Source organism: Scophthalmus maximus, chromosome 13, assembly GCF_022379125.1.
Source record: "Scophthalmus maximus strain ysfricsl-2021 chromosome 13, ASM2237912v1, whole genome shotgun sequence".
Classification (NCBI taxonomy): domain Eukaryota; kingdom Metazoa; phylum Chordata; class Actinopteri; order Pleuronectiformes; family Scophthalmidae; genus Scophthalmus; species Scophthalmus maximus.
Window position 1 is genome coordinate 20,324,432 of NC_061527.1, and position 25,528 is coordinate 20,349,959.

General features: G+C 43.8%; 2 protein-coding genes across 6 annotated transcripts; one reads left to right on the top strand and one right to left on the bottom strand.

Annotated features, from left to right (window-relative positions):
- The first annotated feature begins 146 nt into the window (after window positions 1–146).
- On the top strand, window positions 147–15,766 carry nme7 (NME/NM23 family member 7). Of its 5 annotated transcripts, none has more exons than XM_035647065.2 (12): window positions 147–284; window positions 3,019–3,120; window positions 3,256–3,422; window positions 3,961–4,071; window positions 4,874–4,924; window positions 5,126–5,333; window positions 5,432–5,537; window positions 8,862–8,926; window positions 9,488–9,556; window positions 9,708–9,809; window positions 14,985–15,092; window positions 15,622–15,766. In XM_035647065.2, exons 1-12 carry the CDS (start codon window positions 282–284, stop codon window positions 15,652–15,654), a joined length of 1,125 nt encoding a protein of 374 aa, XP_035502958.1. In that variant the 5' UTR covers window positions 147–281; the 3' UTR covers window positions 15,655–15,766. The 5 variants fall into 5 exon arrangements, with proteins under 5 accessions (XP_035502958.1, XP_035502956.1, XP_035502960.1 ...); XM_035647063.2 differs by lacking the exon at window positions 147–284 and adding an exon at window positions 399–553; XM_035647067.2 differs by lacking the exon at window positions 147–284 and adding an exon at window positions 704–820.
- Window positions 15,692–25,528, bottom strand: atp1b1a (ATPase Na+/K+ transporting subunit beta 1a). Its single transcript, XM_035647070.2, has 6 exons — window positions 25,164–25,528; window positions 20,188–20,316; window positions 18,654–18,809; window positions 18,251–18,435; window positions 17,225–17,308; window positions 15,692–17,114 (listed from the first exon to the last, which is right to left on the bottom strand). Exons 1-6 carry the CDS (start codon window positions 25,255–25,257, stop codon window positions 16,857–16,859), a joined length of 906 nt encoding a protein of 301 aa, XP_035502963.1. The 5' UTR covers window positions 25,258–25,528; the 3' UTR covers window positions 15,692–16,856.

The window sequence follows — 25,528 nt, forward strand, 5'->3', positions numbered from 1 at the left end:
TTCCCGAATGTGACATTTTCTATACTGTATTGTATGCACATTTAACAACTACGCCTGTGTGTGTAATAAATGTGAGTGCAGAGTATATTTTATATAATATATTTCCTGTAACTTTCACAACAACTTAGTTCATTTCCACAACTCGCATTGAGTTACCGTGACAACGCTTCTTGAACGCAGCATGGCTGGTCGCTGCAGTTACTATAGAAACGAACTTTCGGACAGCTCATGTTTGCAAGACAACAACTGAGTCATGTAGTTGCTTTTGCTCCATCATAACAATGGTAAGTTAAATATGTACTGTTGAGTTAATACGCCACAAGAAGAAGTGTCGGTGCGCTAAAACGGACCGAAACGGACGTTTGCTAATGTTAGCATAACAACCGCATGATAACATAGCGGTTATGCTAATGTCTCATTAACTAGTTCACTTGTTGACTAGTCTAGTCTAGACCAATCTATCGCTTGAGGTTTTATTGATATCTTCATGCTGGAGGAACCAAATGAAGTAACGCAGTATTCGTGTGCAGCTTTACATCAGCAGCAACTGATGGTAAGTTAGCAAAACGAGCTAGTGACAACACTGTGCGCACACACAGCTGTTAGCTTACTGCACGCAAACGATTACGTCCTTGGATCTCACCTAAGTTATTTTGGTGCCAGTACTAACGCAAGGACAACACATCTGTTATGTGTCATCTAGCCGCGGAGTGTGTCCATGCTGTAACGGGTTTCCTGGTTGTCGCTGCCAAAGGAAAAGTAAACTGTCCTGCTAAACTCATCCCCGTGTCCACCAGCTTTGACTCCCCCGTGGAAGTTGGTAACTGTTCATTCGCGATCGTGAGAAACAATGATCAGTGTGCGCATCGTTGTTCTAATAAAAGAGATGGTGTTTCGCTTTTAGTACTATGTATCGTCACAGTCTCCTCGTGTCGTGGAATAAGAAGGTAAAACACTGTCACTGTCGTCGGATTTCATCAGTCCATGTATTTATTTAGTGTGATGAACTCTCCCTCTGTTTTTAATCAGAAGCTGTTTTAAAACCAGAGTGGACACAGGGGAAAGTCTGGAACAGCAAGAGCTCAACGGTCCACGGAAGTGAAACTCCCATTCATATTCTGAAACAATATATAGATTATTAGTCATAATGTCCTAACCAGCCATGGTAGATTTACCACGAGCTATGAGGTTGTCTGCAGGTTGTCAACCTTCTTTTAGGAAAAACGTGTTTTATTCATGATGTCATTTTGAAGTATTCCACTACCCACAATCCTAAAGTGCAACATCGACGTCTCTGATTGGTTGGAAGTCGTTGTAAAGGCATTGGCAAGGGTTGATGGGAAGAGTAGTTCGTTCACTCTTAAAATAATGATGTTTCTGTCCATTTTCCCTTTTTTGTTGTTGCCCTGATTAAAATGTTTTCAAGCCTGGAACCAAGTCAATAAACAACAAGATGATTTGTTACCATAAAACATTTAATTTGGAGATAAAAAAAAATGGAAAAAGGCAAAGGTACTAGACTGTGTACATAATTATTTTAAGAGCAAAGTAACTACTCATCCCATAAACTGTGAACTGCTCATCCGAAAAACCGCTCTCCTGTTGCAACTTCCGCCTCGGAGGTCTGTAGATTTGAGTGCGAGCTATAATGGAACGCAGCATCACTCGCCGGCATGAAGTTCCGGGTGTAGTAGACGTTTCCATGGTAACAGCGAGTTCCACCACTCAGAGACGTCGATGTTACACTTTAGGATTGTGGGCAGTGTATTACTTCTCAATGACATTGCCAATAAAACATGTTTTTCTTAAAACCAGGTTGATAACATATGGATTTGTGGCTTCTACAGGTGCGTATCTATAAATGAAATTTATTATTGTTATTATTATATTTCACAATATCATAGCTCGTAGTGAGTCTACCTTGGATGGTTACGACATCATGGCTAAATATCAAAATGTTAAAGGGATTTTCACTTCCGGAGACTTACTCTACATGACCTCTCTATCTGCTGCGCTTTATTGTTTTGTCACGTCACTCTAACTCCTGTTCCAGTCAGGATCCTGTGGATGAAGCTGGTTTTCCAGTGATCTGATTGGTCAGTAGTTGGACTGGTGACTGACTTTGATGTCTTATCTCGAACTTTACCTGCTGAAGTTACCATGGTGACCCACGAGGGTGCCTTGTGTCGCGCATGTTTAAACTTTTGAATCAGATATCGAAGCAGTCACGTGGGTGTGTGTGAAAAAAAGCTTTGGATGTCATTGGTCACGTGACTATGATAAAACAAGTCAAGCTCCGTTACAAAGCTTCACTAAAAATTGTTAACATTTTTTCACACGCCTCGGCGCATTGGTGTCACGGGTAATAGCACTATAAGAATGGTAAGTTAAATATTTAATGTTCAGTTAATATGATACAGGAAGAATTGTCGGCACACTAAAACAGACCAAACGGACGATTGTTAGCAAAACAACCGTCCGTTTGGTCCCAAGCACCTTGGACACGTTGTCCTTCACAGACACAAACCTACTCTCCCTGGGGTCAGGATGAAGTCTACTCATCTGAACCGCATGACGTTGGACTGTGGGAGGAAACTAGTGCTCCCATGGTGACTGTCTGCACAGAACTTGCTGGAAGCCAAACACAGGCTGCCGTCGCCTTGAGGCGACAGTGTTAATATATCAGCTGCCACCTTAGTAAACTTCACCAGGTTTAAGATGAGCAGACAAATACACTTGAGGCAATAATAATCATGTCGGTCATCCCACTAGTTTTTACATTAGAACATTCTTCACACAGTTACAAAACAGCTTCATTTAATAGCACGGCTTTGCTTTGAATTAGGCTGGTTAAAGGAACCTTTAACCTTGAGTTTGTAGGAACCCAGGGAGCCTTCCAAGTACCATACTTTAATGTTATTTTTGTCAAAATTACATCATTGCTGTGTGCACACATGACCTTTTTATTGGTTATTTTGTGCCTCAGCATTAATATGATCTGTTCTGTAACTTTACCAGGAGGATCGCTACGCCTTTCTTGCTGAGTGGTATGACCCTACTGCCTCTCTCCTGCGCCGCTACCAGCTGTTCTACTACCCCGGAGATGCCTCAGTGGAAATGGTAGGTATTTACCACTGCAGTTTACTGCAATTTATTGTTGTTACAACGGTTGCTTCAATCAACTGTGACATCATAGCTAATCTTTTAAGCGCGTTATTGTTGAAAACCCACTGACACGCTTGCTCTCATTTGTAGTTTGACGTAAAGAACCAGCGAATATTTTTGAGGAGGACCAAATACGACGAAATCCACCAAGAGGACCTCTTCGTCGGTAATCGAGTGAACGTGTTCTCACGGCAGCTTAATCTGATCGAATATGGGGATCAGTACACGGCAAACAAACTTGGCAGCAAAAAAGAAAGGTAGCATGAAGTTTGTAATTAAACCATTCAAGTGTGGCACCTAAGCTTTATTTGAACATTATTTGTATATTTTTTTTAATTTTATGTGTGATTTATGCCAGATTTCTCACAGATGATATTCTCTGCCACGTCAGACCTGGACATTAATTGTATTTCTTGACTGGCTGTGACATGTTTTAATTAAACTGCTCTGGTATCTACATTTCTACAATCAACATCTTCTGCCATAGTTTGATGGAAGCTGCGTTTAATTTCAATTTACAGAGCCAGGGTTGTGTAGAAAAACAGATTTTTTTTTTCTTCATACAAGTGAACTTTACAAAAAGTGTATTGGATTACGATCGCTTACTTTAAGTCATGTCACACTAACCATGCCCAACTATCTAATGCATATTGAGGTACAATACTGATCCTTTCATTTAAATGCATTATAACTTCTAAATACGTGTCTCTGTTAGGGTGTCTGATCATGATAAGTGGTCTTCCCTTGTCTGAAATATCTCATGTACTTTCTTTTCCCTTCTCTCTCTTTTTCTAGAACTCTCGCTTTGATAAAGCCAGATGTAGTCACCAAGATCGGAGATGTCCTTGAACTGATCTACTCCTCCAACCTGATTGTGACCAAAGCCAAAATGACAAAGCTTACATGGTGAGTCAAAGCCTCAGTGGTGATAGTCCAATAATAGGATAACCAAGTCAAACTCTGTTGATGTCTCAGACAAACTCTTGTCACAGAGGCAGACGCAGGCTGCTTGGTGCCAGTATCATCACGTCAACAGATGAACGTCTCTGCTTTCTCACAAGGAGTTCCAAGGGGCAGACACTGTTGGCATTTAATTAACTTCTAACTCATGGTTTAACCATCTTGTTGAAGCAGACAACGTTTTCGAAACATGAATTCACATAATGAGCACTTTTGACCTTAAATTTTCACTTGTGGAAATTTTGAGGTCTTATAAACTTGACATAATCAACTAAATTCTCTCAAAGTTATCTCAGTTTTCTCTATAATATTTACCAGTTTACATTTAATCTCTTTCCAGAAATGTCCTGAGAAATTAGAAGGAAATTACACTAAATTATAACTAAAAATGCTCGAATCATCCTAAATCAATGTGTACAATTTTAGCTTTAACATGTAAACTCCCCCCAGTTTGCTAAAACCCTCATAATAAATTACAAAGACCCGTTGACTTGACCTCAGAGTCCCGAGGAGTGGTAAATGACAAATATTGTATTTAAATACTGTCATCTCACAGCCATTTTTTTTATTTTCAAACAATAAAAAAGATAAAATCTTAAACACCAAAATGGACCAATGACTTACAGAAATATTATTGACCTCTGTGAAATTCCCTGTCATTAGTTGGGTACACAGAGTTTTCACAGGATCAACTAAAGATAATGTGGTCACTCATTAACTCCATGTTTATGGTTTTCTTACTTTACAGGAGCCAAGCGACAGACTTTTATTTGGAACATCAGTCAAAGCCTTTCTTCAAGTGAGTGTCTTATGTAAATGATTTTCCAATTCTGAGCTGATGGTGTGTGCAGCAATAGATGACTTCCTGTAGCTGGCCAACATCAATAACAGGAACCTGTCACAATGACCCTGCTGACATTGTAATGACATTTGGTAACATTTACTGCAGCTGACCCACTGCCCGTAAATATTCTGTTTAAACGAAGTCTCCGTTTTGCAGTAACCTGGTGCAGTTTGTGTCCTCGGGGCCCGTGGTTGCCATGGAGCTGATGGGTGATGAGGCCATGTCTATCTGGCGGAGGCTCCTGGGACCCACAGACTCCGCTGTGGCACGGAGGGAGGCACCGCAGAGTGTCCGCGCCCAGTTTGGAACAGATGGCGTCAAAAATGTTGGCCATGGCTCCGACTCATTTGCTGCAGCAGCAAGAGTAAGAAATCTGTTCATGTTCATATGTGGCTTTTGTATATTGTAAGATATTTTCACCTACATTTGAGTTTATTTTTTCCTGTTTCTTTATCTCATCAGGAGCTTGAATTTTTTTTCCCATCCACAATTGGCCACGGCCCCTCTAACACAGCTCTCTATACAGACTGCACATGCTGCATCATCAAACCACATGTCATATCAGAAGGTAAGGAGCACATATCTCTTTGCAGCCAAAATTATTTGCATTATCTATAATACTACGTTTCTGTGAGGAGTGGTGGTGAAGCAGGACCCGAAAGCAGGATAAAGTGATTTTTTTTTTAAAAAAGGAAAACAAAAAAGAAACTTATCCAACAAAAAGTAATTCACTAGGAAAAAAAACTCTGGGAACCAAAAACAGAATCATAAAACAACATAGCACATGAGACATGACTGAACAGAACAGAACAATCATAACAGACAAACGAACAAACACAAAGGGAATCACAGAGACTATATAGACACAAGGTGGTCAGGGCTGATTGAACACAGGGAGACACAAGAAAAGTAAAGAGACCGAACACAAGAGAGGAGAACAGGAAGTGCAGAGACACGAGGAAAGGGACTTCAGAATAAAACAGGAAACATCTCTAAATACAAGCAACACGGAATAACAAAAGTAACTGAACTCAAGACAGAGACACACTAGGAAGGAACAAAAGTAGTAGTAGTATATTAATCCACAAGAAGTCCACAGTAAACAAGAGTTCATGGGGGGCAGAATCATGACGGCGTCAACATTATTTATTCATCAGTATACATGTTGAATAATCCCTAATTTATCCCGCTGCAGATGTAGTTGTTCTGAAAAAAAAATTCCACCATCTTTTCTTGTGTAAGCCCTTTCACCTCTGGTTGTTTCGCGTGTTTCCGTCACACAGAGGCACTACATGGTTACCGTATATTCCACTTTGGCTTTTTCCAAATCCCCTGCCCTGATCCCTGTTCATGCAGCATGCCACCAGAGCTCTGACCTGTGAAATGTGAAAGTCCCTTTACCGAGCTGAGGTATGCACACACAGAGTTGTCGGCTGGCCCGGTTCAGGACCTAATATATCACGACCAAACACACTTTGTCAAAGTGGAGAGGTTGGTTCGGCCGGCTCCAGTATAAATGAATCTGATCTGCGGTGCTGTTGTGGTGTCGAGTGCTTCTCCTCAGCAGCACTCATTTGTTTTCATGTGATTCGCACTAGGTGTATATTTAGTCTCCTTACATTTACAGTGCTTGTGCTTTCTATTTCTCTTTGTCTGCTTTTTCAAAAACACTTGTCGTCGTCAAAACATGGAACCATCTCTGTCTTTAGAGAAATATCAGTTGACCATCATGAGTATGAGAGCAACATTTTGTTCAGAGAAGCGTGTCCTAGACAGCCGTATTGAATGTTTATTCAAAAGGGACGTCTGAAAGGAAGTGGCGTTGAAAGCACTCAATGATGTCCGGTCTTTAAAGTTTAAATGTTTAATCCAGTGCGACTCCATGATGTGTCGGTGGGCCCAGGACCACTGACACTGTGCATGCTGCTCGCATGACATGACTTTCTACCGCACCTAAAAATGGAATGGTGCCACGGCCGGTGTTATTCCTTGCCATTGCACCTGTGCTTTTTTTTCCTGGGAGAAAAGGGCTGTGAGAGCGAGTTAAAAAAAGACACAACAACACACAAGTGAAGACACGCTTCGTTTTGCTGCAGGGCGCGATCGAGCATCTGTTGGAACTCGAAATCAGTTGCAATGATAATAAACTCAACTTAAATGCAAAACATAAAGTATTTATTACAAATCATTTGATTAATATTAGTGATTATAATTTATTCCCCACAGTATGCAGTGATGGTGTTACATTAAAGAGTTGTCACTATATGAAGAATGTCAATAGCTCTTTTGTTTCTCCTGCTCTTCTGGTTTTGTTGGTTCACTTAAAGAAACAACAACTAGAAGATGAAGAGCTCACAGCTCTTCTCACCGGTTTAGGAAGTTGTCAAATTCAATGTCTGCGAAATTAGAATGCTACATGAAAATGTATCTTTTTAAATTTGAAACTAGCAGTTACTCATAGGTTTACTGAACAAGTTAAACTAAAGACAACCTGAACAACTTCAGTTCCCTTACTTGTTGATTCATAACAAACAAAAAAAACAATTACAACAATTACTGAGTAAATGTAGAGAGGCAGAATGGATTGTCATCACCAGAGGGACTCGCAGTCATTTGATTGGTCCTGCTTCTTTCTGCCAGACATTGGTCAATTATTATCAGAATAGACTAAACTCTACAGGTGACGTAGCAAAAAGCTCATGAGTAATAATTTTGACTTTGTGATAGATTCACAAATTCAGATAATACGTTCTTTAGCTGCGTCATTGAAAGGTCATAAATTGGTCTGATGCGAAAATAGCAACTCGGCGTGTGGAAGGCTGTACAAGCCGGGATTGTAAATCAGTTCAAAGAGCAACACAATCCCAAAAGAAAAGCTCGCTTTTTAATTTCCCTCAAGGATCACTTACGCGGCTAATGCACGCCAACGCTGCGTTGTGCGGCGCGGCGGCCAATCACGGGCGGGGACAAAATGGAAGTTGTGACTGAAAATGCAATCAGACATGACTGGAATAGAGAAGCTTCTGTTGCCAGGCAGCCAGAATAGGATCTCCTAGCAACAGCGCCAGCTGCTTTTGGGAGCTGCGTAGAGAGTGTGTGCACCTATCCGAGGCAGGCTGCTGCCTGGGGAGGGACACAGAGCGCTCAGGAGGGCGGCTGCTTACCTTTCACACATGTAACCGAGCCGTGACCGAGCGATTTTACCCAAATGAGAGAAGCTCATCGACCCTGGTGTGGCACCTGGTCCAAACTGAGAGTCACGATTACACAATGGCAGCCTCTGGATTTAATGGAAAACGTAGACAGACTGACGAGTACACAGGCCACTTTTTATCACGATGTCTGGCTGAGATTGTGAGCCAAGCGCCCTCTTTCAATTAGCCCGTGTGTGTGCGTGTGCGTGTGTGTCTGCATCAGTGTGACCTTCACTGTCCTTGCTGCCTGCACCTTTGTCCCTGAGCCTGGACCCATTTTACATAAATGCACTGCCACAGCGGCGAGAGATAAAAAAACTCTGCATCTGTAAAGTGTCGGCTGTCTGGACCAAAATAATGTCTCCTCTATAGAAGGCGGGACATGTGAAAGACAATCTCACTGTCCCTTTTTTCCAAAGCACACACCGACCTGAGGTCAACGCAGCATAAGGTGAAATTTATGTCTGATCAGGAGAATCATACTGGCTTCATGAACAGCACACCGCTCAAACCGTTTAATAAAAGACAAGATGTGATTTGTCTGATTGTGTAAGGAGAACTGTGACTGCGGCTCCAGAGATTAGCTTCAAATCACACTTTACTGCGGCACTAAACACCTCACCTGTCAAGTCTGTCAACTCAAAGAGAGGAGCTCATAAAAATCTGCATAGATACCAACAGCTTTGATGTGTCCACAGGCCTGACGGGGAAGATCCTAAACTCCATATCTGCGGCCGGATTTGAAATCTCAGCTCTTCAGATGGTAAAAAGTGTTCATAAATAATCGTCGTGTCCTTGTGCTCTGATCTTGTCAGAGAGTCTGCCATACATCCCTCGGCGGTGCTGGCGTGAATCGGATCCCTGAAGTAGAGGAGTTTGCCCATGTAACCGCTCTGTGGCACTGTATCGATTTGCTCTGCTCCAGCTGCTGCTGACCTTATAAAATGAAGTCAGCGTCACCGCTGCCAACAGTGACCTCTCGCTGTGTCTCACCGTCCCATTCATTTTGCCACATCACATTCGCGATGCACATTCTGGTTGAGAGCACAGAGATAAATCAATCACTTGTGGCACACTTGTGTTGTGCGTTAATGGAACTGAAATAAGTCCTCTGATTGATACGGCTGTCCTTAATGCATTAGTAGGAATTACAACAGCCCCATTATCAGAGAATCAAATCAAAAGGTGATTCTGTGATAATGGGGCTTTTGTTACAAATCAAACTACATAAACTAAGTGAAGTCTTTTCATGTGATTAAGAAATATTCCTTCATTGTGTTCCTCTACTTTTTGTTTTTTTTCCTGGAATATGTCTCTTTCTCAGTTCAATGTGGACCGAGCAAATGCAGAAGAATTCTATGAAGTCTACAAAGGTGTTGTTACAGAGTACCCCGTGAGTATGAACACTACGTTGTTGTGCCATCATGGCAGCTATCTCACACCATAGCTCTGAAAATCTGCTACTTCTGATATTAATAAAAAAAAAAACAAACATTGCCTCAAACAAAATCCTGACCGAGGCGATGACCGTCTCTCCGCTGCAGAGCATGGTGACGGAGCTGTGTTCTGGACCCTGCATGGTCCTGGAGATCCAGGGCGCCGACGCGCCGCAGACATTCAGGGAATTCTGTGGGCCCCCTGATCCGGTGAGTCGAGACACATTCGAGATGGTCAACGCATTGCATTCTTTAGTGGAATCCTGTCCGACGGGTAAAATGTGGAGAAAATCAATATGTCATCAGCTAGTGATTGATTGATTCGTCCGTCCTCCCTTGTTGTCAAAGAAAACATGTTCACAATAAATGGCATTTTCACACAATGCCAGTTTATTAGGAATAGCCGCATGTAGCTGACACTAATGCAGTCTTATTGAACAGGCCTGTAATGGAGCTAACCTTCATCAGATTCAGAATCGGAACCAAGTATGTGAACACATACGAGAAATTTCACTCTGTTTTATTTGACATACTTACATATAAACTGACATTCAACTAGGAAAAAAAAGAAAACTTGAACAGAGTTGTTCATCATTAATTATGTTTAATGAACCAGAATGAAGGTATCAGCAGTGTTGGTGTTTTACTGTCCTATTTCAGAGATCTTTTTTTTAATCTGTGAATGCGAATGGCTGTCGATGCAGTCTGTGACGTCTTGTAGCTCTACATACGCCTGGCTACGTGTTCACAGTCTAGTTTTTTCTGTGAAGTCTGGGATACATCTGCAGGGGGCGGGGGGAATGATATCATGAGTATCATTAATATCTGATTTCGAGCTCTCATTCGTTTAGAACCACAACGTGGACGCGTGAGGAACTGGAAGTTTTGGGTTAGCCCATGTGTGGTGAACGCTGTAAAGATTTTGTGGCTTATGCGATTAGATAACAGTTGGCTTGTGAAGTCCACTTGAATGTGTGTGTGCGTGCGTGCGTGCGTGTGTTTGCGACTGTGTGTTGCTGTGCGTGAACACACACGCACACATGTTCCTGGGCGCTGTGGAACCAGTGCTGCAGGGCTGTGCCGGTGCGTGATGTGAAATCTAATGATAAGAGGCTTTGCCTTTAATCATTGTTTGGTTGCCATAAAAATGAGGTGCCATACACACCTGCACCGGTCCCCTACAGGTTCAGTGTGTGTGTCCATGACTCGGCTTTTCCTCTGTCTGTGATAAAAAAAAATTAAAAAAACATTCTTTTTTTATTTTAAATGTCCAAATGTTAATGACATTGAAGCTGCAGAGGCTTTGTTAATAAGCTAATGATTTCTAGGTCACATGACTCATTGGTGCCAAAATAATAAAGCCTTTTTTATATAACCATTGCATCTTTTGAATTAAACTGACTTTATTATTGGTAGGATAAAACCCCCGCAATGAAGTATCCACACATTATATCTAGTCCCAGCTGGGGCTGTTGTTTTTATTCATATATAAACTATAAATGATTGTTTGTTTCAGCTGGTTAATGTTAGATTTTTTCTTCTGCTGCTACAATTTATTGTCAGCCGTCTGTCCCCCTCTCTCTCTCCCTCCCATTTGACCTCTCTGATTGCCTCACCGCTCGCCTCGCTGACTAACTGCGAGGTCAAGCAGTTTCATCACTCGGCGACCTCAGACTCACCTGGGCGTTATCCGACAAAGAACCTAAACATTGGCGCTCCCGCTCCTCCCTGGAGGCTCGGCCATTCGATACGCGAGACAAAAGCGGAAGGTCGCCGATGCGACCTTCTCTCAAAGAGAAGGAGGGAAGTCACAAACCAGATCAGCGTGTGTGTGTGAGAGGCGAGCTGACGAGGTCACCGAAGGGCCGCACGTGTGACTCTGTGTAACATTGTTCCGATTGAAGTACCAAAGTACAGTACGTCTTCTCTTCGTAATCCAACGTGTAGAGACTCTCCAGACGTCACTATCAGGCCGACAGATTGGACCGGACTATCAGTCTGCATGAAGGAGGCACAGCGTCTATTAATACTGAGGGGTCGGCCGTTTGTGATGAGAATAGGTTATTGATCGACTCCAGTCGGCTGATCCATAAGCAGCGCAGGTCTTGCGTGGAGAGACGCGTGACTGTATCAGCCGGACAGCTGGACGTATTGACGTCAAACCACACGCCGTCATGTCAGAGCCGATGCCATGTCACTTTCAAGCGGCATGTGTTTTTTTCTATGTTCACCTTTGAATGTCTTCAACTAGGCGCCACGTATCTTTGCGACAAAAAGGTTGGCGTGTGTTCACACCTCCACACCCTCGCTCGCACTCACTCAGGCATGAGATTGTGCTCCGTCCCGTCACGTGTCCTCATATCAGAGTGGACGGACACGACAGTCCTCTGTGGGACAGTCCCCGGCCCCAGGTCTGCTCTCTCCACCCGCTTCCATAAATCAACAGCTTGAGAAAAAGCAGTCAGCGACATTAGCTGTGTACAGTGGTTGCAACATGCCGTGTTACGGTAAGAGATGATCCAATAGGCCTGAACATCCTGTTACATGAGGCTAAGATTGAAAAGGGTTTTTGCTGTTGATTGATTTTGGTCCAGCGTAATGCTTTTGTGGAGGCAGATATTTGCTGCCGTCCCTGGTGGCGCCTGCGCTAAATTTAGTGCGTTACCGTGGCATCAGAAGATGCATCCGAGTAGAATTCAAACTACTAAATTCAAGAGTACGTTGCTGATTAAGAGAAACTATAACCACTGTCAAAGGAACAGTGAGTAGTTTCCCACTTGGGATTTCATCTCCGCTTGATCGGGAGGCTTTTGTATTCGTCTTACTGTTATACATAAAACGTTTTTGCCAAAAGGCTCAGGTTCTTTGTTATTGTCTGTATCCAGTTAGTCGCTCCGTGGAATAAAAATAGAGGATAGGCGATGTGCTAACAGACAGGAGCAGCAGTTTGTAGTATTGGTGGCAATAAATGAATAAAAACCAAAACAGTATAATGGTCATAAAAAAAAGCAAATGGAAAAAGATCCCAACAAAGTTATAGTACATGTCTTATTTTCTTATAAAAGAAAAAATATTTATCAGTAATAATAACTCAAGATTTTCAAGATTCACGTGATACATTAAAGTCTGTATGTGTATGTACAAAAGATGTCTTTTTGAGGTGTAGATGGCACTTTTTTACTTCTTGCGATTTAATTTTTAAAATGACTTCCAATAATCCTTGTGAGGTGTTTCTTTGTGGAGTGTGGAGAGAAGACTCCCTTTTTGGAAGGTTTGATTACTTTATGGAGCAAACAGATTAGCCTTCAATTGTAATAGATCAGTAGTTTTTAATGTAATGATTTCATGTAACCACAGAGTCCCTGTGCCCCGGACATCACTGTCCACCCCAGCCAGCAGTTTGGATCACGGACATCAGTCCTGCACCCTATGGGACCCATCACAATCCAATTAAACTCTGACAGCAGGTCACTCACCAGTAACTAATGCAATCACGGAGGACAGCTGCTTCGCAAAGAATCCTTTTATCCGCAGGTATTCCTGTGTGCCATGTTTGGCTTTAGTCTCATGTGGCGTGGGACACCCGAATGATCCATTTTGCGGATATTCATGCGCAGGATGGCGCGTTTTAGTTCAGTGAGACACAAAAATGAGGTTGCGCGGACGATATTCAGAGAATGTTTTCACAACTGAACCACCATATCAGGAGTCCTGCTATTGTGTCTTCCAGCTCACAGTCTCACTTATTGATACAACACTGACTGATGATTACAATCATGATGACGCTGTTACATTTTATGAAAGAATATCTAATTTTGACTGCGCTATCTCATGTGTTTTTTTGCCCTCTGCACCTCATGACATTACAGTCATGCTTATCAGCTCTGTGACGCTTTTAGTTTAGTTTAATCTGCCATTGTCAAAAAAAACAAATATAATATATATGAAAATACACTATTAGATGTTCCAAAATTGGTCATCCAGTCAGCAGCAGCCTTAGTGAAAGTTATCAGGAGATCTTTGGCAGGTTTAGACAATGCGGCTCTTTGGGTGAGTCACTTTCAGGGCGGCACATTAACTTAACATGCTCTTTGTCCATACGCATTTTTTCTACGCGTTGAAAAAAAAGAAGAAGCTATAATTGATCTCAGTTGGCCGATAGTTCCCTGGTGATCTACAGTTCCCATGAACCCTGCCCACTTCCCATGATCCTTTCTTTCATAGTTGATTCAGTGTTGTGTTGTGGAGTTGTTAAAAGAACCGTGAGACTTGTTTTCCACAAGGTTTTTTTTTCTTCTTTTATTGTGTGTGGTTATTTTGTTTTCAAAAGACAATGAAAGACTTTGAGTAGACGGCCAGGTTGATTTATGACCGTGAACCTTATTCCTGCCTTTTGTGTGCGCCCCCTCATAAACCACCGGGAGAATAAAGAGCTTGTGATAGGAAATGTCCCACTGCCACGAGCTACAGCCGGATCCTCTTCTCCACCAGACCACGACAACAACAAGCACCAGTATTTCTGTCTCGTCGTATTATTTGATCTCATTTACGGTGGTTCGTTTTCAACCGTACTGCTCATTAAAAATCAAATCTTCCTGTTGGAAGTGTTAAATATCACGTGATTTTCTTTCCCCCCAGTGTATTAAATGTTCCACACGCACTAACACAATGTTTGCATTCCTGTAGAGTTGATAATCATCTCTGTGAATTATTTATTCACATATTCTCCCTCCCCCCCCCCCCCCGATGGTCGGACCCTGTGGGAGGGTTTGCATTTCCTGGCGGCACGGAGTAGCAAAGGGCACGAGAGCCCAGCGTTGACCTTGGGAGTGTCTCGAGACCGAGTGTTCCCCGACCGTGAGCAGTGGAAAGGGAGAACTCTCCACGAGTTTGTGCTTGGCCGTGAAACAAAATGTCTCTGCGCCGTATCTTCAGTGAGCAGTGATGAGAAACATCTTCGAGCGCGTGGCAAATTTTTAAAGATATAACTCCAGCGAATCTTTAAATATACAGATGAGACTAGTCTGGAATATGTCATTGTCATGGTGATCATGTAGTAATCCTGTTGCGGTGTTATAGCAGGAGAGACTGTGCTCATGTTCTCTTATGAAATGTAAATAAGAGTCAACGTTCATCCATCTATCTACATTCAGTGTGAAACCCCAAAAATGTGCTGAGTGTCAGTGTCTTGTCACTTCCCCTACAAGATCACATGTTCTGCTGCTGAATAATCACTCTGTCTGAGGAACATGCAACAGAACGGGATGTTCCCCCGATTGTATAAACTTGATATTTGGAAAGAAAAAATGTCGTCATTGTCTTTTGAGGTTGGATCCCAGCGCAGATGCTTCTTGTCAGTGATCGAAGATGTTTTTCGCCCAACAGGAAATTGCCCGGCATCTCCGTCCAGCCACGCTGCGCGCTCTGTACGGCAAAGACAAAGTGAAAAACGCAGTCCACTGCACGGACCTCCCTGACGACGGCGTTCTGGAGGTGGGTGGCATTTCACTGGCACATACTGTACAAAACACGTTCTGCACTCTCCACGTACTGCTGAGCAACACCCACTTGCATTTCCTCTGCTCCCTGCACATACATTTTACCCATTGTCTTCCAGTCCGTGCATAAGCGGAACGACCTCGTTCGCGTTCAGCCAGGCGTGAAACCCCCTCAACTCTGTGAAGCCGAGTCTCATGACTCCGATCTGTGGGCTGGGGGCAAACCTTAGATCACACTGCTTTTGAGGAGAACAAGATTGGCACGGGGAATTTTTCAAACAACACCATTGTCTCGCAGCGAGTGGGTCTGACCCATCGAGCGTCATTGTTCAGGAAAAAACTCCTGATCTGTGGCCTGGACAAATGTGCCCTTGTTAAACATTAGCCTGTGGCTGACTGAGCTGCCACTTTCCCAAGACTGAGACACAGCAGCCAGGAAAGGGGGCTTATTAGAGAATTTGCTGTGAACCTTCACTCCTCTGACATCACAAAGACGAACTGATACTTTGACTTCCTTTTTTCAGGTGCAGTATTTCTTCAAGATTTTGGACGGATGAACGCAAGCAAGAAAAAACACTCACGTGACACTCAAAAGACTTTTGACAGTTGTCTCATTTTTCTTTTTATTGTTTCAGCCTTATGCAGATTAAATAAATTGACAAGAGCAGACTCCTGACATGTGTTTTGATCTTCAACACTGAATTAAGTATTTTTCACACCGACTAAACATCTTATTACACGGGATACTGCATTGCCTCTGATATTCTCTAACCTTTTGACCAGCGACTTTGGTATTGGATTCATACATTACACTCTGGAAAAAAAATGTACAACTGCATAAATATAAAATTCTTCCACCATGAAAATGGCTAAAACATTCAATAGTAAGTTGCACCACGTCGCGTGATGTCGCCAGCAAAACAGATTTCAAAGCACTGAGTTGCCACGGTTTCCATGGAGGTGACAATCTTCTAGGCTGGACCCACAAAGCTCTACACTAAGAATTAAGAATGAACAGATGCGATAGTGTCGGAACAGAAATGTCATCAAACCATAATCCTACAGCTACGGTGAACGGCAAAGAAAAAAAAGGTGTACACATGTATCCTTCCACGGTCAACTCGGAAAAAAATTGGATGAAGAAAAATGCACACGTACGCACCGAAAAACAAAAAGAAATTCCATGGAGCGCAGTCATTTACTCACACATGGGCCTTAAAGGTTCAGAGTACCATGCTAGTTATTCAGTTAATCAGAGCACATTGACACACACTCCACACACTCACGGGAACGAACTCACCTGCACACGAGACACAGGGCGCGCACAGGCACACACCTTGGACCACTAAAGCTGACATAAGACGAGAGAGAGGTTACAACAGGACGAGACTACGGCACTGGACACTCCAAAAATATATAGAAACCACGTCGGGGTGAAATACTTTGGGGACAGGAACACAGCTCGCTACGCGTCAGTAGTGGAATTGCGGTTTTACAGTAATAGATGAACACATCCCATGGCTCGAGGAATATTTTCATATACAGTAGAATAAATATTTGCTATTGCTACTTTTTTGTATTTTTACATTCTAACCCTCGACAAACACACAGAGAAGCTAGTGTAAAGCACACGGATTAAGTGTAGGTCCTGTATATTATGAATGTTCAAAGACTAGTGGTGTTTTATCTGAACTCTTTAATTCTCTCTACATTTTATCGTTTTGTTTTTTTAAAATGAGAGTGCTCGCCGCGGCTGAGGTCACGAGCTGATTGTGATCTTAACGTCGAAGCGTCCCTGGTAGCGGTCTTTCTCGCTGTAGCCAATGTTTCCTCCATACGCCTTGCACTCGATGCGGAGGTCCTGGTCCATGGTGAGGTTGGTGAACTGGATGGCCAGCAGGGGCTGCAGGTACTGGGGGTGCAGCAGCTTGCCGTAGTACGGGTAGTACTGCAGAGGGAAGCCCTCGCCCAGGCCAAAGTACTTGATCTCGCCGATCTTGCCCTCATCCTCTTCCCTCTGCGAACACGGAAGTTCAATTTTGATTAGAAGCCGTACCTCTTTACAGTGTTAATACAAATATTCCTCCAGTACATGTACATCGCGATCAGACCCCGCATCACACGTACCTTGTTTTTGCAGTACACGGGGATCACGTTGGGGATAACCTTGCCCTGCAGAGCCTCTGGGAGTGTGTCATTGTTACTGGGAACCTAAAAAGAGACAAGAGTGGTTGAACAAAATCCTGAGGCGGAGGTCAAGTTAGCAGCACCGGGCCGCTGCTACTGCTCGAGGTTTGTTTTGCAACTTGTGCACAACTTTGTGTGAAGTGAGTTTATTTAAGAATTATGCGCAAGTATGACGCCCCGTTGAATGCGGCAGTTCTTCAAATATTTAAAGCAGCGACAGAACTTTGTTGCAATCTAAGTATTAATTCAGGATCTGACACAATTTAAGGCATTAACGGTTAAGTAGTTTGTCTCAATGCTACATCCCTTGGTAGGTCCTTTAAAAATGCAATCCACTAAATATTGATGCACCAGAACCAGACGTATTGAGGTTTTGGTTCCACCATTCTTCCTCATCACATTCTTGCATTATTCCAATTAGGTGTAAGCACCAGTTCAGATAAAACAGCCTAATTTAACATCGTCTTTGTGTTGCATTTGTCGTAGTTTGTGCCCACGTGAAACAAAATACAGACAAACAGCAGCTATATAAAATTTGCTGTATGTGTCAGTGTTGGATTTAATTTCTATACAGTTTGTTGACATGTCTGATACCTCAATCCGAATTTAAAAGTGGGAGGTTGACGTGACCGCCAATGTGCTAGTAGTGGCTAAAGTAGCCTTGTGCTATTAGCCTCACAGAGAGCTGAGGGTGGAGCCGCTGGACACGCCTGGTCTGTGGAGTAATCGTTCAAGTTTTTATGCTGCCGAAATGTTCATATCACATGTCCAATTCATAATAATAAAACAATGTATTTATAGAGCTCTCTCCGGGGTTTCAAGGACGATTAACATGAATTTAAAATAACCCAAAAAATACATTAAATCAAGTTAACAATCTCACTAACAGAGAAGAGGCTCCAAGAGATGGATCATCAGATCGGTGAGGCACAATAACGGTTTTCCACCGCAGAGCTAGAGACGTACCCTTGGTTTGAAGTTGACGATCCTGTTGAGCTTGACAATGAGGCAGGGCTTTCCCTCCTTGAAGCCGAAAGAGGTATCGCTCTCTCCCGAGCAGCTGCCTAGCCAAGACCTGCGGAAGCGGCAGGCTTTCCTCTGTCCCGCATCGCTCTCCAGACTTCCACGGTCCTTGTACGTCAGAGGAGCGTCTGCAAACGGGGAGAAGCGACACATTAGAGCTCTGTTTAAGCACATTCCTTCTTGTATTTGGATGAAATAAAGAAAACATAGAATATGACATCAAATACTTATGTTTTTTGGGAAAATTGATGAGAATCTAGGTACATAATGAGTAACAAATCTTGCTATGGCGAGATCAGGGATCGGTCAGAGAGTGTGACAATCCCTGACTGGTGATTATACTTGCCTCCGCAGTCTTCAAACTTCATGGCGTCCGTCTGACCCTCTTCATCGTACTTTTTGAGGAAAGACGTCACGCTGTCGACGTACTTCTTATACGAGGCCTTGTCAGACTTGCTGAAAGCAATTTCAGATTTTTCTGAGCGCGGGGTGTGTGACAGCCCTGAAAAAAAACAGGTTGTTTTGATCAAATACTCCATTAAAAAAGAATATAAAACCATTTATTTTGTGTGTGTGTAAAGAACAGTATTTCCTGACTGAAGCGACTGTGTATCACGCTAGCTCCAGAGAGATATAGGTCCCTGGTCTATTATCTTAGGGCAACACAATGCGGGGTCTTGGGGATTTCCTCACATGGTCTCTGTCAGCTCTTGGCGGCAGTAATTTTCCACAGAAACGGCCTCAGCGAGGCGTGGCATGAGGGGAGTGAGATGGGTAAGAGGAGTGAAAGGAAACAAGATTTATGAACGTTTCCCTGCCTCACCGTTGAATACATGGAGTGAGCGAGCTCGGAGTAAAGTGTGCAGCAGAGAGAGAGAGACAGAACTAACATTTAGTCATTAGAATTTCACTTGGGAGTCTTGTGAAAGTTCACCAGCCCCCTGCCCCCACCCGTCCACACTCACGTGTGTCTCTCACAATGGAAACTTTTAGCCTCTGAGTGAGAGGCAGGCTTGAGCTCTGAAAAAAAAAAAAAGACACAACCTCTAACTGCTCTTTCCTTCCTTTATCATGCCGCACTGCTGGAAAGTCACTTCAGCTCTCCGCACTTATTACTTTGTTGCTCTGCCGCGCCGCTCTTTGATTGTCACCAGTCGGGGACAGCTGACAGACCAAACGGCAGGCGAGCTAACCCGTGTGCATGCAGCCAGTCATTTACAATGCCTGCTAAAAATACCACCTAGGCTGGAGCATGTGCCGTGCAAATGAGACAAGGTTGGGCACTTTAAAAAAGGAAAAAAGAAAATCTACACCGTCTCCAAGCTCGCAGCTTATTTAGAAACGCTCGTCGTGTGACTGTGGCCGTGTTTAATGGTGTTGTTCTCACAAGATTACAGGTCGGAATTTTTCCCCCTCCAGCTAAACAAGCTTAGCAGCCTCTAAGCTAAATCTGTTTTACAAACTTCTTCGACAAACTCTGGCTGCATGAATATGTAAATATGTAAACATGTGGGCTGTGACGCACTGATCGGTGCACACATGAACCGTTCCAGCCACGGTGGGTGTCAGCCTCAGCCGTTTCCCCGTGTAGCTGGAGGGGAGAAACATTGACTGGCTGCGAGGAGTGAAGGACAAAATGGCTGAACCTATCTAAGGTCAGACAGCCTCCTGATAGAGTGCCTGCTGAAAGGCACACCCCAACTGTCATGTTGGACTACATGAAGGCACACACACAGCCACAACATCACAGACACTCAGCCACCAACACTGATCAGTGCACACGCCTGCATCTGTTTGCTTCACAGCATCCAGAAGGTCACTTGAAAAAGACAGAAGTTTAAAAAAGAAATAAAGAAAAGGGATTAGATATATGTATTTACCTGGGGGAGCGACCCTGTCCTGATAGGTGGGTTTGTAGTTACTCAGCGTAAGCAGCAGAGCCTGAATGGTCCCGATGAAAATTCCAGCCAAGCATCCGTAGAATATCACGTAGAAAAGCAAGATTTTAACTGTGGGGGGGAAAGGTAAACGTCTTTAATGCAAAAGTAAAATGATTAACTGATTTATCAGCAACAATGTGGACAAATATATAATATACATATCAATTATGAAGCAACTCAAATTGCTGCCTTGTGGTTGTATGCCTCTAATGAAGCTGAAGTTTACATCTGTGTGCGCGTGTGGACTCATTTCAAATATGTAATGAGGACTTGAATGAAGAAGGAAGTTGGTAGGTCAAAATCTTGGAATCAATAGAAGCAATGAACTTTTTTGATAACTGCAGTAGAGAAATTAGTTTTCATTCAATGACCACTACACGTTACACAACTTTGGATCAGACATCATAGAATAAGCTCAGTGTGATTATACCAGACAATGTGAGATTTAATGAATAAAGCTTTTATTATCCCATTGTAACTTTAAGATATGAAGCTTTTTACGGCAAAGTTCGTCAGAAGCAAAGGGAAAGAACCCTGTTGGTGCTATTGTCGCTTCGTAATGAAAGAAATAATTCATGCAAGCTGCGAGAACGTTTCTCTGAAGTTATCCCAAGTTGTTGTCCCAAAAAAAGAACCCTGTTAGTATTTAATACCAAAAGCTGAACCTGGAGAATTTGCATGTAATTGGCCCTCCACAAACTGATCCCTTTCATTCTCAATTCCAAAGCCATTTCAGAACAATGGCACGTTTTTGTTTTTTTCACCCAATTTAAATGTTACCCTAATTATGCAACAGCAGGAGGGCCACACTTCCAGTCCAACCGGATGAGTCACTGGTCATTCGCGTCCCAGCAGACCCTTCCCCCATCGTGTTGGTAAAAAAACAAAACACTGTGCTCACATGAATGAAGAAAGTGGCCTTCTCTTTTCTGTCTCTGTCTCTGTTCAGATTAATGTTGCTGAGAGAAACTTGTAATGAGTTTTTTCTTGTCTGCTTTCAGTCTGAGACAGTGAAAAGAAAATAAGCTCATGATGTGTACTCTCGGTTTCCATCATCTTTGGATCGGATCAATTGTTCTTGTTCTTCTCCAGCAGTGCTGCATCTGTACGACAACTGTGAGACTTAATGCTTTAATGGAAAAAACACTGTTTGAGATCCCAATCTCAGTCACCACTCTCCACAACAACAATGTGGCCAAGATTCAAATGAAACTCTTAAGTTTACTGTTAACAGTTTGAGCCCAGTGCATCACTTCAAAGCAGCTCACGCAAAGTTCACTTTGCTTTCTTCTTTCTGCAGTTATAGTTAGATAACTAAAGATATATAGATATATTTATATACAGCAACACATAGAAAATATATTTTGAATTGATAGGAAGGTCTTAAAATGCATTTGTGTATACTGTTCAGAGCACAAAGCCAGGAAATCCTTGAAAACAGTCTTACTCCAAAACTTTATTTTCATCCTGGCTTCCTACATATCACAAATCTTTTTCAGTATTAAATCTCATTCAATATTCGATTGGGGAAAAATAATCATCCTTTAACAAACAACCGCGGTCCGTGAACTGAATTGCGATTGTTCTTCCCAATTTTTTAAATGTACTGTCAAGAATAGGCAGAATCGAACCAGCCTATGGATTTAAACCACTATCAATACTGCATTGAAGACACTGGAAGATCAAATCATTAATCTAAAGTGTGCATCAGTGTCTTAATCGCATTTTGGTCACGACTTTGAGCTGCATCACATCATTAGCTAGATAGAACATGAGTGCCTCAGTCACCTTTTTCCATTGTTTTCTGCTTTTTGTAGATTCTTTTTTTTTTTGGACCACTTTATTGCATGAGTCAATATACAATAATATATTGTTATAAAATAATAATAACAATCTCTATGATTCGCTTGAGAAGCAGATCGCAGATTTTTTTATTCCATCACACTGATACAGTGACAGACTTCCTCTTATGTCTGATGACATGTCTCCGAGCACCAACAGTGAGTGCTCCGCTAGTGCACCACCAGTGTTTCCAATACTGGTATCTTTACCGTTGTTGCCGCACCTGCTCTACATTTCAAAATCCGTCTCTGTGAAACCGGTTTGGCAGGTCGATCACAGGTTCAGCGTCACAGCCTCATTTCCTGCCTCCGACTGTAAACGGTGGGGAGGAAACTCGGTTCAGACTGGCTTGGCCGACCCTGTCCGTGCCCCTCGGAGACTGCCAGTGTTTGCACTTCTACACGTGAACAGCATTTTTTACCAGCACACGAGATCAAGGGCGGCATCCCCTTATGCTTATGCTGCACACATATGAGGCCGGTATTACTCACACTATAACTATAATCTTAGCCCTTTTCTGAAACCGCGAGTCAAACAGAATCAGAATAAACTGAATGTCCACACCTTGGAGAAAGACGCCAGTGATGTGTTCTGATGTAGTCACAGGCTGCGACAGAGCCCTGCGAACAATGTATGGTGAATTCTTCTCTAATCAGCATGTCTGGCACGATTTCAGCGCGATGCATGTTGAGAGAAGGGGAAACTTTGGACCGGCCGCCTTGTCTGGCAGCGACACTCGTGCTGACGGGGGTTTTGTAGATTTCACACGTGATTTGATAAGAAAAAATTGAATTTTTTTGAAAGCAGGTGACAATCAGGCAAACCTGCCTGTGTGTCAGCCTGTTGGAGGATGCCATACAGCGTTTCCCTTTTTTTTCTCTTCTCCTCTCCAGCCCTTTTCTGCCCAGTGACTGTTCAACGTCTGTGTCCCTGAAGGTTACATTTACAGACCATTACTTGAAATTGAAAAAGGGACATGGGATCATTTTTGTTACCCGAACACCTTAGGGGAGAGGGGAGGAGGGGGGTACGGGTGCAACACCATTTTGTTGTCAGACAGGCGACACATCAACAGTGCTGCCCATACATGTGAACGGCGCTGGCCAACTAGCGGCGGCAGGCAAGAGTTTGAATGGGGAGCAGCACCTCCCCCCACCAGACTGCTGCAGCGTGTCGTGAAGGCACCATCACCACGTTCACGCCACACGGGTGTCTCCACACTCTCTCTCTCTCCCTCTTTCTTTTTAACTGACGTTCGTTTGTTGGAGTCCATTCAACGCTTTACCAGCTCCGCAGTGGCTGGGTTTTTTCTCTCCTTCTTTTTCTTCCCCCCCTTCACACAGCCCCGGCTTTGTAAAAAAAATGTCGACATTGAACACACACAGAGACAGAGAGAGAGAGAGAGAGAGAGAGAGAGAGAGACTGGCGGTGAAGAAAACGAGCGCACGACCCGTCATTTCCTACTAATCCCCCGCATTGAAAACCACCGATAACATACTAATAAGGATAATAATTATGAAATATGAAAAATAATACCTGAACCCAAAGACAGTCTGATCTAATTAATGAACATGTTTTGTTTTTTTATATGGGCTGTAATGACATGCCGTCGTGCTTCCAGCGACTCAAGGGCAACAGACGTACCTGTTGCTTTTTCGATCAAATTCGCGGACTTTTTTTTTGTTGTTGTTGCGTGGTGCGACATCGCTCCGCCTCGCGCCCACCGGACGCTGTAACTACACAGCTGCTAACAGAGACACCTCGTTAACGTGTAGGTTTAAATACTAACAACCTCGAAGTTCGCCATTGACTCCCGCGGAGCAGCCTCACAGAGGGGCGGCACATCGCTGCTGCGTTACCGTGCTCCAGGGCACAGGATGGGGCCCTCCCTGAATAAAACTGGGTCGTTTGGTCTTTCTTTCTTTTGGGGGGGGGGGGGGGGGGGGGCTTTAAACTGCACGATTCGGTGTCGAGCAAAGCCTCCTTTTCTTTTGAAGGGGGAAAAAATAAATATATCAATAATAACTGGGAGACGGGGGGGGGGGGGGGCCTTGAGACATGTGAGTCGTGATCCGCTCCGCAGCAGCACATTACCGAGCGGCGTCTGGCCACAAACCCGCGGCTGCCTCTTTCACAGAGAGAGGAAGGAGAGAGAGAGAGAGAGAAATAAAATAAATGCCACTTATAATTCCCCCCCCCCCTCCTTTTAACGGTTTAAGAGATTAATGGGCGCCATATAACCGTGTGCGCTGTTTATCCTATCAAGTCAACAGCCGCATTAGGTATCGTCTTAAAAAGTATTAGAAACGTCGGTGCAAACGATTAGAGGCTGGCTCCGTTAATCTATGGTGGGATTGAGTGAAAGGTGGTGGTGGTGGTGGTGGGGGGGGGGGGTAATAACCGGGCCCTGGATACAGGAGCCACACATATGAGCTATCCATCTTATTACAGACGAGGAGTTTTAAAGAAAATGCCCCCCACACACTGTTCTCTTCTGCTCCCCTCGGGGGGGGGGGGCTAAATGAAAAAGAGGGGCTCCGACAACCAACCGAGCCCAACTTCCCCCAGTGGGGAGGTCTGTCCTTCACGATGACCTTTTCCTAAAGGACGCTTATTAATGAATGGCTCGACGTGCGCTTCCGATTACAACACGCATGTAACCGTCAAACACACTTGTCCCGTTCACATGTCGACGTCACGTGAGCTGGCGTTGAACAGCCAATGAAAAATGTACAAAGGAGATGAAACATTCCTTATTAGTGCTAATTAGGGGGGGGGGGGGGGGGGTTGGTCGGAATTCGGACCTGTGGCATGTGTCCGGGGGCTCGCTCGGCGCACAGTGGAGTCTGTGATTTCACCAGAGCAACTTCTGCCTCGCGCCTCCATTGAAAACCCGGAGTCACGACGCACGCATGGCAGCGCCGCCGAGCGCTAACAGGTGCCGTCTGCCTGCTGTCAGGGGACGGAGACAGGGGGGGACGGAGACAGGGGGGGACGGGGGGGTCCCCCCACACCGCACCGTCGTTCGCTAACCGTCACCAGTGGAAGTGAACCCAAAAAACACGAGTACTTACACCAACTGCTCCCCGTGCGCCCCAGAAACTCCTTCTTCTCCGAATTCCACAGAAAGCTCCTCCAGCCGCCGTCGCTGTCTTTATTTCCCGACATGTTTTAACTCCCCGGTAGTGTCCGCGCTTCTTCTTCTTCTTCTTCTTCTTCTTCTGCTGGGTTAGCGGTTGTGTGATTTTTAACGGTCTGGCTCCGGTGGTGGCTTCAGCCGAGAGACTGCGCGGACTTGCTGCTCCTCGCAGGAGACGAGGGAGAGAGAGAGAGAGAGACAGAAAAGGGACCGCTTTTCGTACCCGTGTCCGCCAATTGCACCGCACGCAATTTATCTCTCGGGGAAACCGACTCCGCCCGCAAGCTCCCGTAATAAGTT